At 35.0% G+C, this 17,974-nt stretch overlaps 1 protein-coding gene across 1 annotated transcript in view; it reads left to right on the forward strand.

Moving 5' to 3' along the window:
* Positions 1–17,974, forward strand: part of LOC129225936 (SEC14-like protein 2) — an 80,078-nt gene that overhangs the window by 26,923 nt on the left and 35,181 nt on the right. Inside the window, exons 4-5 of the mRNA XM_054860478.1 lie at positions 248–291; positions 16,312–16,374. Of these exons, the coding sequence (XP_054716453.1) occupies positions 248–291; positions 16,312–16,374 (107 nt within the window). The remainder of the gene's footprint in view (positions 1–247; positions 292–16,311; positions 16,375–17,974) is intronic.

Genomic DNA, 17,974 nt, shown 5'->3' on the forward strand with positions numbered 1-17,974 from the left:
CAGTGAAACACCGAATTCTTGAGGTGTCCCCTGTAGGTCTCTAATGTAGGTCTATCAGAGAAACGTATTTTTTAAAAAATATATTACTTGGTGTTAGTAAAATATGAACTATATAAGCATTCGTTGAAGTGATTAGCATGTTTTTTTTTTTTTTTTTTTTTTGAAACTTTTGTTTTGTTTTGTTCACATTTTTTATGGTATAAATTGGATTGATGGTGATTAACATATTTTGTTTCTCTCCCATCAGCAAAAAATTTCAATTTGAAGAAAGCAGAAAGGTTGTATAGAGAAGTAAGTTGTATTTCCTTTTATCCAGAAAAATATCAAGAGATTAATGTTCTGCTATTTATCCATGATTTTAAATCTTAAGCCTCATTTTTGCAATCATAGTTCATTATTCTTGTGTCGTCCTATAGTATAATAACTCTAATAACTTAAACTCCAAAATATGAAAAACGGTAACGTTTGTTGAAATAGGGATAAAGAAAGACGATTTCATCAGCCAATAGTATGCTTTGGCTTTGTGGTAATATAAGAATTATTCCTGTTTCTCCCCAAGTAGAAATAAATGCGTCCAGGGTTAGATGTCATGGCATTTATTCTATACAATTAGGGATTGTAATCCTGGACCAAAAATTCAATAACGGTATTCGGTATTTTTAAAACGTGATACCGGAATACCGGCATTAGAAATTTCTCAGAAAATGATCGAAAACATATTGTTTCGTTGCCACACTTCATAATTTTGTGCGAAAATTGTATTATTTATAAAACGTATTGTGAACAAATATAAAATGAAGGAACAAATGCCATAACTAAAAACCAACAATAGTTAGAAAACTAATGCCTCTATTGAATTGTCTCTAAGCCTGGACCTTGTTTAGTGCACGCGACTTTCCTGCAGTTGAAAATACTCTTTCAGAATTCACACAGGTCGATGATACTGTTAACAACGCGCAATACACCTCCTCTATAATTCTTCATCTTCAAATAATTTAGTCTCTTGGGTATTATTTTGGAAAAATTCTTTTGTGTGTATGTATCAGTTTCATTTGTATTGTATGTATGTATTATTATTATTATTATTGAGCAATCACATTGCTTATTGTTCTCATTTGACTGTTTTGAATTCCAATGGTTTTATTTTCCCCTCGTCAGCACCACCGTCGACCAGCCCCTCCCGGCTGCTCCTCTAGCGAAAACTGTCTCCAGGGTGCGTCCTGAGACTGTTTGCGCCAGACCTTAAGAGCCAATGTCTGTAAGAATCAGGCAGTTTACGGCATTTGTGATTGTTGACATTTTTAATTTTTCTTATTTTTGCAGATGTTGTTCCTTGTCATAAATGTAATGTTTGTGCAAAATATGAGCTTTGTCTGCCTTACCGTTTTTGGGAAATTAAATTTTTAAATTTAGGGGGCGTGGCACATTTTTGCGTGTTTTTCAAATTTGCAGATTTTAAAGTTCTTGTTGCTTTAAGCGCCCCTATAATGACATGGATTTTTAAATTCTATACTATTATGTGGTCTTCTTAGATACTATTACAGCTGTCAAATTGGTGTCACTACGAGGGCGACGGCCACAAACTCCGTTTAAAAATGACCGAAAATGATTTTTTTTACTACATTCAAAGCCAATTTTCTCAAAGCGCCTTCATGATGACACCAACGTTTTTACATAAATTCCTAGCTACACTTGCATACATCAAAAATATGTAATAAAATTGGTGTCACTATAAGGGCGCCAGAAGATATTGGAACTTTTATGTGATAAATTTTACAAAAATGCAAATGTTTAAAATCTAACTACTACTCTCGCCTTCATAGCAGAGATCTGAAACTAATTAAGTTTGCTAACCAACATGATCGTCTAACATATGAAATAAAAAAATCGGTGTCACTCCTATTACTTTCGGAAATATAATCATTCGAAACTAGTATGTTATGGAGTTATTTAAAAAAAAAAAAGACTTTTCTAATTCGAATGGCTTTTTGCACGGTTTGTTTTAAACATTAATATAAAATTACAGTAGTGACACCTAAAATATGTTTCTAATGCTTTTTATAAAAAAAAGCTTTATAAAAAAAAAACATTAGAAACACAGTAAATCGATATAGGTACAGATGGACGTATTGTGTAATGTGCATAATGGCTAAAATAGTCGTACTAATATTCACAAATTTTTTATCTGTTATTTATATTAAAAATGCAACTATTTATAACATAATGTCTTAAATAGTGATGAACATAATGTATTATATAGTGAGCATTCAGAATCTGAAACATAATTTGAGGATGACGTAGACTAAAACAAAGAAAACATAAAAAATCAAATCACCCAGTTTCAGAAAGACGGTCATCTCTTATTGATGTCTGGTAATTTTGTAGCACTAAAGCTTGGGAAAACATGGTATCCCAGAGAAATAGTAGGAGTTAACCATTTTCTAATCTGAATACAACTAGCCCTCTCATTGCAGAGATCTGAAACTAATTAAGTTTGATAACCAACACGTTTGTCTAACATTTGAACTAATAAAATTAGTGTCACTCCTTCTACTTTTGGAAATAGAATCATTCGAAGTTAGTATGTTGTGGTGCATTTTTTTTTCATTTATTATTATTCTTTTTAATTTATTTTATTTGTTTATTTATGTATTTTGTTAATTTAATCTTATCACACCCAGATACTGTTTTGACCATATTTATTTTAAATTCATTACAAAGAAGCAACGTTTAACGTAAACAGCTTTGGGCGGTAAGAGCGTCTTTATCTTGAATAGAAAATGCTCGTTTTGATATAGGTACAGGTGGATCTATTGTGCATAATATGTTTAGATTATCATACCAATACTCGCCTTTTCTCCAGTCAAATAAATTTATTTATTCCAATCCTTCTTGCCATGCATTTGACCTTTACTTGCAAATGGTCAACTTCTATTATTTCTCCGGGATACTATGTTTTCCCAAGCTTTAGTGCTACAAAATTACCAGATATCAATAAGAGATGACCGTCTCTCTGAAACTGGGTGATTTGATTTTTTATGTTTTCTTTGTTTTATTCTACGTCATCCTCAAACTATGTTTCAGATTTTGAATGCTCGCTATATAATACATTATGTTCATCACTGTTTAAGACATTATGTTATAAATAGTTGCATTTTTAATATAAATAACAGATAAAAAATTAGGGAATATTAGTACGACTATTTTAGCCATAATGCACATTACACAATAAGTCCATCTGTACCTATATCGTGTTACTGTTTTTCTAATGCTTTTTATAAAGCATTTTTTTATAAAAAGCATTAGAAACATATTATTTTAGGTGTCACTACTGTAATTTTATATTAAAGTTTAAAACAAACCGTGCAAAAAGCCATTCGAATTAGAAAAGTCTTTTTTTAAATAGCTCCATAACATACTAATTTCGAATGATTATATTTCCGAAAATAATAGGAGTGACACCGATTTTTTTATTTCATATGTTAGACGAACATGTTAGTTATCAAACTTAATTAGTTTCCGATCTCTGCTATGAGGGCGAGAGTAGATTTTAAACATTTGCATTTTTGAGAAATTTATCACATAAAAATTCCAATATCTTCTTTCGCCCTTATAGTGACACCAATTTTATTACATATTTTTGATGTATGCAAGTGTAGCTAGGAATTTATGTAAAAACGTTGGTTTCATCATGAAGGCGCTTTGAGAAAATTGGCATTGAATGTAGTTAAAAAATTTATTTTCGGTCATTTTTAAACGGAGTTTGTGGCCGTCGCCCTCGTAGTGACACCGATTTGACAGCTGTAATAGTATCTAAGAAGACCACATAATAGTATAGAATTTAAAAATCCATGTCATTATAGGGGCGCTTAAAGCAACAAGAACTTAAACACGCAAAAATGTGCCACGCCCCCTAAATTTAAAAATTTAATTTCCCAAAAACGGTAAGGCAGACAAAGCTCATATTTTGCACAAACATTACATTCATGATAAGGAACAACATTTGCAAAAATAAAGAAAATTAAAAATGTCAACAATCACAACCTGCCTGATCCTTACAGACAATGGCTCTTAACGCACAGGCATACATACACACATGCATACATACACACACACATGCCTGCACACAAGCATGCCTACACACTGTCGCATGCATATACACACACGCCTACATACACACTCACCATCGCCTACACACACGCGCGCGCATATATATACACACACAAGCACCTGCGTACATACACACACACAAGCGCCCGCGTACATACACACACTCACACGCCTACACAAAGACACACACGCCTACATACACACACGCAAACGCCTACACAAAGACACACACCTACACAAAGACACACGCTTACACAAAGACACACATGCTCGTGATTGCGAAAAACATAATTTGAATTTAAAATGCCAAAAATTCAAATAATTATTTTTTTGGAGCAATCACGATTGCTTATTGCTTTCATTTGACCGTTCTTGGCGTCCGGTTTCTTTTTCAGCTTGGACGAGGGACACCAGCACCACCGCCCGCCGACTTCTGCAGGCGCGGCTGTCCCCTGTGGTCCTGAGCTATCCGCTTCTCCTGTTCGGAGGCGTCCATGTCCTACACACAAGCACGCTCAAACACATACAAACACACGACTTCATACACTCACACACGCTTACGTGCATACACACAGGTCTACGTACACACACCCAAGGCTACACTTACACGAACGCGCGCCTACACACACACACACAAACCTACACAAACACACAACTACGCACACGTAACCGCCCAAGAGGAGGGGCAGGCTTGGAGGGACAGACGCCGTTTCTAGAAACAATAACTCCAATGAGTAGGGTCCTGTCGCAGTTCGTGATTGCGAAAAACATAATTTGAATTCCAAATTTCAGAATTCAAATTAATTTTCTTTTTTTTTAAATATTATTTTCTTTTTTCTTTTTTTCCTACTGTACCAAAGAATGAACTTCCCTGTTCGGATTTCAGACTATCGCGTAACGCTGCTTTTACTCCGAACGACACCTAAAATACCTTTCAGGGGGTCCGGGACACATTTTGAAAAAAAAAAATTCTTAAACAGTTTAGAGTTTTAAATTTTTTGCACTGACTCACCATCTATTTAATAAGCAAAATCATAACATAAATTAAGAAAAAACATTTTATTTAAATTTAATTTTTTTTAATGGGGTTGCTTTAAATCGCTAAAACTCAAATATATTCTTGGTCAATTTTCAATTTCTTTTCAAAAATTATGCACAAATAGCTGAGCTTTAATTTTTATTCGGCGATTAAAAAAATATTAATTCAATAAAAAATAGAAAATATTTAAACAAAAATTTCAAAAAATTCGAAGATAGTTAAAAAAAAATTTGCAGTTACCCTTTTTTTTTAAAATTTGCCGAATAAAAATTAAAGTAAACTGTGGAACAAATCTGATATACCCCCCTCTTGGCGACTTTTTCCTGTTGGCGCCAAAAAAGCGTCGCCAAGAAAACTATGTATGACGTCATATGTCATACATCGTTCTTAGCGATGCTTTTTTAGCGCCAACAGGAAAAATTCAAATTATGTCATTAATTATTTAATGAAATTAATGCATTAATTTTTTTCCGTTGTTTCTCCGGGATACGAGCCCTCGGTCTCATAGTACTTTCGTAATGAGACCTGTCTCATTACGAAAGTACTATGAGACCTCGGGCTCGCCAGGACCTCGCTGCCGCTCGGTCCGTTATCCCTCCGACTTTTAATATACATCACAGTCGGATATAAGTCACAGATCTCCTCCGTTCAGTATACAATAAAGTCACAGATTTTATGTGAAATTAACACCATTTTTGTGCTACAAAAATGCCAACCAGACCAAAATACAAACTACCAGAAACACACTAAAAACACAATAATTCAAAATATGTTCACTTACCTTTTTTACTTTTCTTTTACTTCCTCACGTGAGGCAGTGCACATATGTTCCGCTCTTAGGGAAATTATCCCATTTTTTATTATCATTACTTTACAAAAATATTTAAATTATGTTTGTTTAGACAAAAAAAATTCCAAAAAAAAAACAACCTTATTTTACTTGTATTTTGTACTCCACCCAATTAATTTCGCGAATTATTTCCAAAAACTTTACAAACATATCCTCATTTTTGTATTCACAATTTTTTTTGTATAAATAATAAGCTAAATAAAATTTAAAATCCCCTAATCTATTATATGTTGGTAGAGTACTTTTAACGTGTCTCCATGTGGATTCAATTGTGTTAGTGTGACATTTAGTTTCTGGATCTACAAAATTAAGTTTATGGTTGAATGTTAAATGCTCATACCCCTCCTCCCCCAATGTATCATATGCCCTCCAACAATCGGAGTGCACCGTCGTGCCTGGTAGTATCCACTGCTTAATTGCCAAAAATAGAGTTTCCCTACCCCTATCCCCAACAGCAACCAAAAAAGTTTTCCCCGAACCCCGTTCAACCCCCCCAAAAACCCATTGTCCCTCAACTGCATGTCCCCGATTATATTTTCTTTTCCCAAATTTAGATTCATCAACTTCAATAACTTTCCCAACCCCCCCTATTTGTTCGGATTTTAATTCAATGTAATTTAATATTTCTTCATTAATATAATTTCGCCAATCGGCTAAAGTTTGTGATGAAAAAAAATATTGACTTTCAATATCAGCAGTTTTGGTCCCAATTAAAATCTCATATGTTATCAAAAAAATCTCCTCTATTTTCAACTTGCTAGAACTAAACCATGACCCACTCCTGATCGTTGCTTCTTTTCCACAAACAACACCCCCAATAACCTTTCTACAAAAAAAAATTAACCCATCTGAACATTTTTTAGTTTTTTTAATTTTCATAACAGAATTACATCTAGAACATAACATTTCATTCTTAAGTAAACCAATTTCCCTTAAAAATTCTAAAAAAACCTCTTTATTTTCAATTAGTTTAAATATAAAAAATCTATTTAGGACTCCGGTACGTCCAAACGTTGGACGACCTGACGAAAAAGAAAAAGAAGATTCATTCAAAAATTTCAATTGATACATTTGGACAACATCACAAACCGAACTCATAATTAAAATAGAAAATTCAACTAAATTAACATTAAAAAACAACAAGAAAAAGAATACTCTAAAATAAAGTTTGAATTGAAACTTTATTTTAGAGTATTCAACTTAAAATCTCCCTAAGAGCGGAACATATGAGCACCTACCTCCTACCACACAGACACGTGCAAAAAGACAGACTTCGAGAAACTACTTTCCAGCGTTCAAGTTGCAAAACCAGGGTTGCCAAGTTATCGCCTTATTGGCGATTTTCGTATCGAGCGAAAAATTAAAATCTCGCCAAGAGGGGGGCATATCAGAGGAGAGCCTAAACTGTTTGAAAAAGATATGCTCCCAATTTCATTACTTTATCAGTTCTTGACTTATAATAGTCCAGTCAATAGGTAGAAAAAAACGGGCTTGCCTTACAAAAAATGGGGTCAAAGATTTTATTTTTTAAATTTGTGTATACTAGTACCAATATGAAAAAACCAAGTTATCCAACACGAAAGACCTCGGGAGAAGTTTTGGGGGGCGAAAACCCCCAAAAATTTGTGACTTTTTGTAGTATTTTCGAAATATCTCAAAAATGGTTAAAATTACAAAAAAACTTCCAATGCAAATGTTAAAGGGGATTAAATTTCCTTCAACTTTTGTCATTTCAACATTTTTGTAGCATGAAAAGCAAGCGAGTTACAGCTTCTTGAAAGTCACACTTTTTCTGAACCCCCCAGCGAAGTGCGTGAAAGCGCATCGGATAACGGAGGAAAAAAGGAGAAACGCCGGCAGTGTGACCTTGGAAATCATTTGTCTTTCACAGTTGAGGGTAAATGGCTCCGTTCCCTTTAACTTAAACAAAACACCCGCATTCCATCCCCCCCTTTTTTTTCTCCAAATGAGATGAATCGACTCAATAGCTACTCATGTTGGTCACTTCAGGGTTTGAGCGAGAGTATGTTTTATCAATTTGTGTGTTCTGTATTATAATTTTTTCCCTAGAAATGATTACGCCTGACCAAGGTGTTTTTTTTTTTATAATTATTATTATTATTATATGCGAAATCAGTTTGCATGAATGCGAAATAAAGATTGTGAAGGAGAAGGGAATAGAAAATCTTCAAAGATGCAGCGCAAAACGGCAAAATGAAGAACATCAGCGTTTTTTGAAGTTCTTAAAAGAAGTGACAATTCACACTGCCTGTCACAAATGCTTTATCAATGAGCAATCAATCTCTTCCCTTGAAGTAATGGTTGAACCTAACATGTTAACTAAATTCCTCAAGAAAGATTACTGGCAAATTATAACAACAAGAATTTTCTTATTCAACTTCTTGAGACATATTTCGAAGAGTGGCATTTAAGTCAGGCAGACTCAAGATGATGCCAACTTACTTACTGCTCTTTCAAAGGCAAAAGAAATTGAAAAGGTTGTTATAGTGGGCGAGAGGACATAGATCTGTTGGTGCTGATGACAGCTTTAGGACAGAATAATACAGATCAGCAACTTGTTCTTTTTAAAACCTGGAAGAGGGAATGCTTGTGATTTGTTTTTTTCCCCACTATATCTTTTAAGTTTGACCCCAGCAATATTCTTTTCATCCATGCGTTTAGTGGGTGTGATACGATTTCGGCAATCTTTGGCCAAGGCAAAATTAAGTTGTACAAAATAATCAAAAAAAAAAAAAAAACCAGAAATTAAGGAAGCTATTGAAGCATTTATGGACCCAATCTATCATTATGATGCCTTAGCTGCAGCTGGAGAAAACATTTTGCAAATATTATAAACAGGTGACCTTAAGTATTTGAACCTACCTTTGGATACTTTGCAATTTAATCTTCTTATGAAACTAGCATACAGGATTAAGATAAATCTTGCAGGGCTACCTCCAAAGTGCGGGGAGGAGGGGGGGGAGGATGCTGGACGTTATCACTCATATCGGTTCTACCACCAAATTCAAAGTTGGTTGGGCAACATAATTGAACCAGAGAAATGGGGTTGGGAACGCAGAAAGCAAGGTCTAATGCATGTTGACACGAAAAGAGATTCAGTTACTCAGAATCTTTTGAAGATTGTGCTTTGTACCTGCAAGAAAAATTGTACTGGAGCCGGAGCCTGTTCTTGTCACAAGGCAGGTTTAAAATGCTCCAGCACGTGCAAACACTGCAGTGGCACAAATTGTGAAAATGTTGCAGAAATTTCATCTTTCGATGAGACTGCTGAAGATGATTTGTTCCAGGAGCTTTTGGAATTACCGCAACAAGGAGATGATACACTCGAGTTCGTTTGGACCCCTGCCCACGTGGGAATCAAAGCAAATGAAACTGCAGACAGACTAGCTAACATGGGACACGGGGAAAATTTCATTCTCAACTGGATTGCCCCTGAAGACATAATACAGAACCTGAAACAAAAGCACAGAGATAAAGCTACAACTTCCTGGAACAGATCTAAATACTATATCGGATACAGCCACTTAAATGGTCAAGGAAACAGCAAACACAATTTAACAAAAAATCGATATGAAGATGTCCTGCTATCAAGAGCTCAGACCCGTACCACTCTCACGCAATTCAACCAGCACCGAATCAAACATAGTAACTCCCCTCTGTGCTTAACATGTAATACTCCTGATACAGTAGACCATGCCATTCTTGTCTGCAATAAATATAATAAGGAAAGAGACAGAATTCGCGCCTATATGGGATGTGTCCCCTTGTCCTTCTCTCTTGTTTTCTCGGCCGCTCATGCTTCTCGCCGCTTGATGTCCCTTCTCATTGATTTGCTCAAGGCTATTGATTCATAATTTCCTTTTCCTTTTGGTGTTCTCCTTCCTGGGCTTCCCCCTAGTTGGGATTTTGCTTTGTTTCCTTTTTGCATCTTTCTTGCCCTCAGCCTCTCGTTCTTTATTATTTTGTCGAATTTTCTGATTATTGAACCTTGTCCTTCCTTTTGTTTCAAATAGAAACAGAAATTTTTTTTGGAGTAATAGAGGTGAAGCCACTGTGTTAGAGTGAAGCATATACCTCAAAATAGAGAAGAAGAAGAAGAAGAAGGAGATGAACAATTAAAGGACCACAGCTTCTTTCTACCCCCTACAGGTTCTGAACCGGGAGAACCTGGACCTTCAAAACGGCTTCGAAGAAGATACACAGCGTATTCTGTTGTCCTTTCTCTATTTGCTTTAAGGTCGAATAAATCTCTCTGTAATTTAGATCTGTATTATTCTGTCTGTAATTAATCTGTATTAAGCTTCTACATTTTAATTTTCATTTTGAAAGGTAATTCTTTTGGGTTTTTCATGCTTCAAAAAGTCAGTTTCTGCAGAATTTTTTCAAAGTGTTCATTACGTATTACTATTGTACCTTTATTTACGCATTATTATGTCTATTGTTTGCTTATTATCACTCTAATATTTATTCATTCACATTTATATTCGAATATTGCATTTTCGCTTGTAATAGAATAGATGGTATGAATTATGTGCTTTAAATGAATGAGAAGATTATGTAATTCAATTAAAAACTGCAATATAAATCATATGTTATTGGAGTCTGACTGAAGACTACCTCTGTCAGACTAGGAATATTAGTTCGTGAGCGGTGTGGGAGGGTTTGTTATTATTATTGTATCAGAGCATAGGATGCATGACTGTGTTGATTGTTTGCTTATTAGCTGCCTAATATTCATTCCTTCACATTAATATTTAAAAATCGCATCTCTGTTTGCAATAATTAGACTAGAATGTACGAATTATATCCCTCAAATGAATGTATATATTGTGTAATCCAGTTACAAATAGCAATATATCATCTATTATTGGAGTCTGATGAAGACTACCTTTGTCAGATCAGAAAAGTTAGTTCGTGAGCAGTGGGGAAGGTTTTTTTTTATTATTATTGCATCGTCATATGTGCTTTAAATGAATGTGTATATATGTATTTCAGTTTCATAATACATCGTTTGTTTTTGGAGTCTAGTGGGAACTAATCTGTCAGCCAGAATTGCAACTCTGTGTCCAGCGGGGGGGGGGAGGGGGAGCAAGAAACTCAAACTACTCTAACTGTCAATAAACTCTCTGAAACTAAAGTTTCTGTTCAAGTTCTAATAGTTATGATGCCTTGCTTCCGGTGTGAAAGATTTTTTTTCGGAGTGGAGGAAAACTGCCTATTTTCAAAGAGCTATAACAAGCTTGTTATTTGTGCTACAAAAAAGTTGTAAATGCAAAAGTTGTAGGAAATTTTACGTTCTTTAAACTTTACATTCAAAACTTTTTTCTAAGTTGAACCATTTCGGAGATATTTTGGAAAAAACAAAAAAAGTCATAAATTTTTGTGGTTTTTCGGCCCCCAAAAGTTCTCCCGGGGTTTTTCGTGTTGGATAACTTGGTTTTTCCATGTCGGCACCAATATGTACAAATTGAAAAAATAAAATCTTTGACCCCATTTTTTGCAAGGTAAAATGTATCTATTGACTGGACTATAAGAGTTTGGATGCAAAAAATCGGAAAGTTAATGTTAGTTAAATATAATGTTATTTAAATGCATGCAACAAATATAATTATATCTTTCGTTTTAATTAAGATTGAAACAAGATTCAAAGTTCCTTTTAAGCAGACGGAGAAGTTTTTTGAATGAATTTTTAAAAAATGCAAAATTTGACGATTTTTGTCACCCGGACCTCCTCAACACAGGTTTTCCGCAAACACTATTGGTTCTTTATAATTTACTTAACACCTCACAGTGCTTACTCATTGGCTGCCATTCAGTGCATCATCAAATTTTAATTTACTTGAAATTAACTATATTGAAAATTACTTGAATAACTCCGATTTCTTTTATTACGTTTAGAATAGGCATCAATTAAGGCATGGCCGTTGCGCCCAGGCTCAAAGTCCCCAAGTTTTAAAGTCTCCATTTAGTTTCAAAGTTACATTGTGTGTAACAGAATTTGCATTTATTAAGTTTCAAATATAAAATTACCTAAAACAAAATATTTGTCAAAACGTTTTATGTTTATTTTATTTTATTTCCCTATTATTTGTAGTTTAAATTTAACATTCATAACATTATGTTCTTATTTGTTAAAATGCTATTGAAGTTTGTAATAATAGAGTACAGTAGACCCTAATTTTACGCGGAGGGTTACGTTCCACGGAAATGCCGCGTAAAACGAAACCCCGTAAATTGAGACTTAATAAGAGTGTTGACATAGGGGTAAGGTTCCGTAGATGAAAAAAAATCCATTCTAGTGATATACAGGGTGTTCCGTTTTAACCTGCAAAGACCTTTATTTTCGCAACCATTAGTCCTAGATGCATACTTCTAATTGCAAAAATGTTCAAAATCAGATGAAGAGTTAGGATATGGAAAGTTTGAAGTGGAAATAAAAAAGAGTCGAAAAATACAAAATCTAACTTTTTATACGGGCCCTAGCTTCCCTAACTTGTATTTAGCGAAAAAATCTCCATTGAAAAAAAATTCTAACACAAAAAGTTTGAAATTAATACGACCAATATTCACCGAGATATGAAAAGCAGCGTTTTGTGACTTACACACACCACTTTTCACTCGTTGTCAATAACACCTTTTGGGGGAAAATATAGTGGTTAACAAGTGTTTAAAATTCCATGTGTGCAAAAAGTGTGATTTTTCAGATTATTCAAGGTTTTGTAGTGTGTTTTTGCGCATCACAATATAACATTTGTTTTGTTTTTGAACAGCAATGAAAAATATAAATATCTTGTTTTTCTTCCTTTAACGACCAGTCATTCTTCTGAAAGAGCGATAAGTTCGAATCTCATCTTCTGTATGGTCCCTTAAAACTTTAAACTGGAATATCTCCTTGAGTTTTGGTCGCACAAATGTCATGTTTTTTGTGTTAATAATAGTTTTAAATGGTGATTATTTCTCTAAATATCAGTTAGGGGACCTAGGGCCCGTATAAAAAGTTAAATTTCGTATTTTTTTACTCATTTTTATTATTGCTTCAAACATTCAATATCTTAACTGTACATCTGATATTGAACATTTTTGCAATTGGAAGTATACATCTAGGACTAAAGGTTGCAAAAATAAAGCTCTTGCAGGTTAAAATGGAACACCTTGTATATAAATAAATTTAATATGAACTTATTCCAATACATACGCACAACGTGCATAAAGAATACATGAATTCACTTATTGCTTATTAAAAAGAGCTATTTATGTTATTCTTTTGGCATACAATAAAAAAAAATTCTCTGTAGTTCGATGCGGGTCATTAACCCGTCCATGATCATTCGCTTAATCTCCATGACGGGATCTTCTTTCTTTATCTTTCTTTATCTTTATCTTTATCTTTATCAATAATAAAGCTGAAAGTCTCTCTGTCCGGAGGATGTCTGGATGTCTGTAGGATGTCTGGATCTCTGTGACGCGCATAGCGCCTAGACCGTTCGGCCGATTTTCATGAAATTTGGCACAGAGTTAGTTTGTAGCATGGGGGTGTGCACCTCAAAGCGATTTTTCGAAAATTCGATGTGGTTCTTTTTCTATTCCAATTTTAAGAACAAAATTATCATACGATTGACGAGAAAATTGCGAAATTATCATAACGTGGAACCGTAACATGGGCACAAGCCAATTGGCGAGATACGAAATTATCATAACGTGGAACCGTAACATGGGTACAAGCCAATTGGCGAGAAGATTCACCATACATTATTTGTAAATATACAGGCGAACCAAAAGACCTTTTAATTTTTCTATTACGGGCAAAGCCGTGCGGGTACCACTAGTCACTAATAAATCAGATCATTTGTCATTGTCCAGGAATGGCTCAAAATGTTCAGTGAAAAAGCTTTTGGTTGTGTGTTATTGATATTCTAATTGGTTTTGTTCTCCCTTTGTCACTTCTAAAAGTTCTTCCCGTGAATTCTAAATTGTCCGAGTTTAATAACTTTACTTCTGGAAAGTGCTCTGGAACCAATCGCAAAAAATGTCTCCAGTGGCCCAAGCTCGATTATTAGCACGTCAAAATGCAGTTGATAACGTGTAATCTGCAATCTTTAGGAGTTCGGATTTTGAAAGAGGAGAGAATTTCAACTGTTTGCATTGCCGCATCCGGGTAAAACCGAAACTCATCCGCGTAAAATAAAATAAAGGTGTCAAATCTTAAACCGCGTATAATCGAAACCGCGTAAAATAAACCCGCGTAAAACGAGGATCTACTGTAAATATTATGTTTAAAAACGAATAAAAAGTCGGAGCACTTTTTGTTACATTCATACCACAAATGAGAGAGGGCATGAACTCTAGGCATAGGTATTTTTAGCAGTAAGTTACCTCCCCTCAGCCAGGCCTAAGGCAGAATCCCATGCACTATACCAGACAGCCCGCTTATAACATCTTGAGACTGCAGTTTCGTACTTATTAGAACTCCTCAGTTCGGAATAATGAATAACCGTGCTGGAGGCAGATGTCAACTCATTGAAGCTGAGAGCGCCAACTAACTGGTTGACTGCATGTGGTTCTGCCTTAGAGGCGGTAAGTTACTGTTAAAAAATACCAAAGACTTGCCTTCAGTTCATGAACCGAACCACACCAGGCTGCGGACACTCGCTGGTGAGATAAATTCACTTTATCTACCAGTTAAGGGCTGTTCACTTATCAGCCGTCCGTCCCGTCCATCCCGTTTTTTCACGTGACGGATGCGACGGAAGCAGAGTAGCCTTCACATACGGTCGCCGTACATCAATCACGTGACTGAATTCACCCGCCAGGGGAGAAGAGCGCGCTGCTTGGCGGAAACCAATGGCCGTTCCACTTATGACGGACGTCAGATATCAAGGTTCTTCTGAGCAAACCGTCCAAGATGGTTTGCTGTCATGGCAACCAGCAAACAAAACCTGTTTCGGGTGCAAAAGAACGGGATGGACGGTTGACATCTGCTTCAAGCTCGATAATTCACTACTCCCTGACTGAGGAGTTGTAATAGGATCGAAACTGCCGTCTCAGGATGTGATAACTGGACTGTCTCATATAGTGCATCTAGGCATAGGGTCCCACTATGGATTGTTCGGGCTCTGGCTATGAACTAAAATGGCATATATAAATTTTCAGTGTTATGCAGTAATCGTTAGTATGATCTTAAAAATATCGTTAACCAGACCATGGCAGCCATGATCAGACGCAGCTGGAATCAAAACCCATTGCCAACGAACGGCTATACGCGAATGACGTAGCGACATCTTAATTTAATCGGTAGTTTAATACTTGACAATATGTGTAATGCGTTTCTTACATGTTGTAGGGAATTATACATTGTGTTAAAAAGACATTAAATAAAGTGAGTTTTCATTGCAAATGCTGAATACCATCGTTAAAACTATTTTGAATTCATTTTGCTCTATTATCCATGAACTTGCTTTGAATCTTTTATATATGAGTGAAATTTGATGAAATTTTTAGTATTCTATGAGAGCTGTTAGGAAAGTGTTATTCGATATTTTTTTCTATGTAAGTTCCAGATGGATATGAATCAAGTACGCTTGCATGGTCTGACATTGGAACTTTCGCACGCACATGCATGAATTATTTCCCGCCAGTCAATAGCGGCAGTCACTGGAAAACGAGTTTGACTGAGTTAGTGTGCATGGATCTCGTCAAAGTTTACAATTTCAAGGAAAATCACGGAATGAATGGAGCATACATACTGCACCAAATGATGACAGAAACTGGGAGACAGTCAATTATAAATCACTCGAAAAATGCAGAGAGCTTTCGGTGACGATTTCTCAGCACACATTCCTCTTTTTCATTTAGATATTTTTGGGGGAAAAGACCCCGTAGTTTAACAGGCTGCTTACTCTCTTGATATGGCCCCTTGCGACTTCTAGCTGTTCACCAAATTCAAGAGGCAATTGAAATGTTAGGGCTGCTCTAGTCGTTTCGTCATTTTGCTTGATTTTCAAAATACCGACGAGAGTACTACACTTTGTGTCAGTCAAACTCTGTTTGTCAGCGACAAATGATATTGACAGAGGGGAAAAAGTTCACACATGAGCAGAAAGGTTCCATGTCGGCTCATGAAAGCGTAATTGATTCACATCTATCGGGTTTTTACGCAAAAGATGAGATCGGATACTTTTCTAACAGTCCTTGTAGAATTTAAATAATATAAACAACAATTTTTTTTAAAAAATGTTAAAATGTTTATCGCTTTGTCTGATATACTTTCTTCTATTTTCTCTTTTTTTTCAAGAACTTATACGCCCGTGCTGTTCATTTAGTGGATGATTACGTCGATCATTACATGAAACCTGAGGTAAAAAAAATTCTATCTATTCATAGTTTTTCTTTTCTTGTTGTTCCACTACTGCTGTTGTCATAGATTTTAAGTTATAGTCAGAGCTACAGCGATTCCCTCTCAATTTGTTAAGTGATCCAGAAATTCTATATCCCCTGACAAACACCTATCAGCTAATTTAGAAATTATAGTTGAATAAAGTGGGTGCGCCAAATAAAGCCGTGTGGAACATTAAGGCCAACGGTAGATTCTTAGCTGTTGGAAAGCAAAAATTCGCTTAACCATGATTTTATCTTCATCAGAAAGCCTAGTTGTTGATAAAGCGTTATCAACCAGCAATTTACTATGATCAGGCAAAAATGCAAGAAAAGGTATTACAGAAAAGTCTTATCCAAATTTCCTGTTCTTATTTTACAGTAAATTTTGTTTCTTCGTAGTTCCCTATTGTTTAATCGTACAAAAAAAAGTTGTTAATTTGCTTTTAGAATGGGGTCGCTTCCAAAATTTTAAAAGTATTTTTTTCTGAAAGAATATGTTTAAAAACATAGGATCTGACCATTTTGGTTAATTATTTGACAAAGTTTAATATTCAAAAAAAATATTTTAATCAATACGCATTCATTGTGTACGCTTCTGTCGATGACATCACAAGTGATGAAATGCCATTTACTGTTGCCATTCACAGAGCACAATATTTAATTCGTTTCTTTACTCACATTCGTTGGCAACCATATGGTTGATAGCAAGCGTAGAACGCAATATTTTATTCGCTTTTTGATTATCATAACATGGAAATGCAGCAGACAGATGCGCCGAAGTGCATTATTTGTGATGTCATAAAGACCACACCTTATTTTCAAAATTGGACATTTTAAAAAAAGAATTAAAAACTAATCGTTGGGAAAATGAAAGTTTTTTCTCGCTCCATGCTTTTTTTTTTCTTATTCTATCAATTTCAGTGACTAAAAGTAGTACTTTTGACTGAAGGAAATCACCCCATTATAAGTCTAATTCATGCAATTGACATATTAAAAAAAAAAATGTCAAATGTCATTATGTATCAACATTTTTTTCTGCAATTTGATAACCTTAGCAAATTAGCTTGTAAATCAATAAGTCCACGATTGGAATTATTTAGACTCTAGTGTCCTTATTAAGGCACTAAAGGAAAGGGTAGAGGATATGATCCTGTGCTGCATATGCTGCTCATTACGTGCACGAACTGTGAGCAGGAGTCAAGGATGGACCCAGCTTCTGGTTTTGGAGGGGGTCATCATCAGAAGGAGGTGGTCAAAGTGCAATTTTCAAGCGAAAATAGTGTGTCTGGAGCAAATTTTCTGATATATAAGCCCAAAAACACCGATTTAGATAATATTTATTTGGGAAAAACTAACATTTTGCTTTAAATGACACATGTAGCCATAAACTTTATGTTAAGTAGCTGGCTGACGTATTTTAGTTTCAAAAAGTAAATATATCTTTTATAATTTATGTATCTCTCTTAATTTCAAAGTTGTTTAAAAAATGAATTAAGGCAGTGAGAAGCAAAGGGATGCAAATGGACTGTTTTAAGTTTCGAGTAAAACGCGTTTAAAGTTCAGATCCTAGGTAGGCTTTC

The sequence above is a fragment of the Uloborus diversus genome, chromosome 7, assembly GCF_026930045.1.
Source record: "Uloborus diversus isolate 005 chromosome 7, Udiv.v.3.1, whole genome shotgun sequence".
In the NCBI taxonomy this organism is placed as follows: domain Eukaryota; kingdom Metazoa; phylum Arthropoda; class Arachnida; order Araneae; family Uloboridae; genus Uloborus; species Uloborus diversus.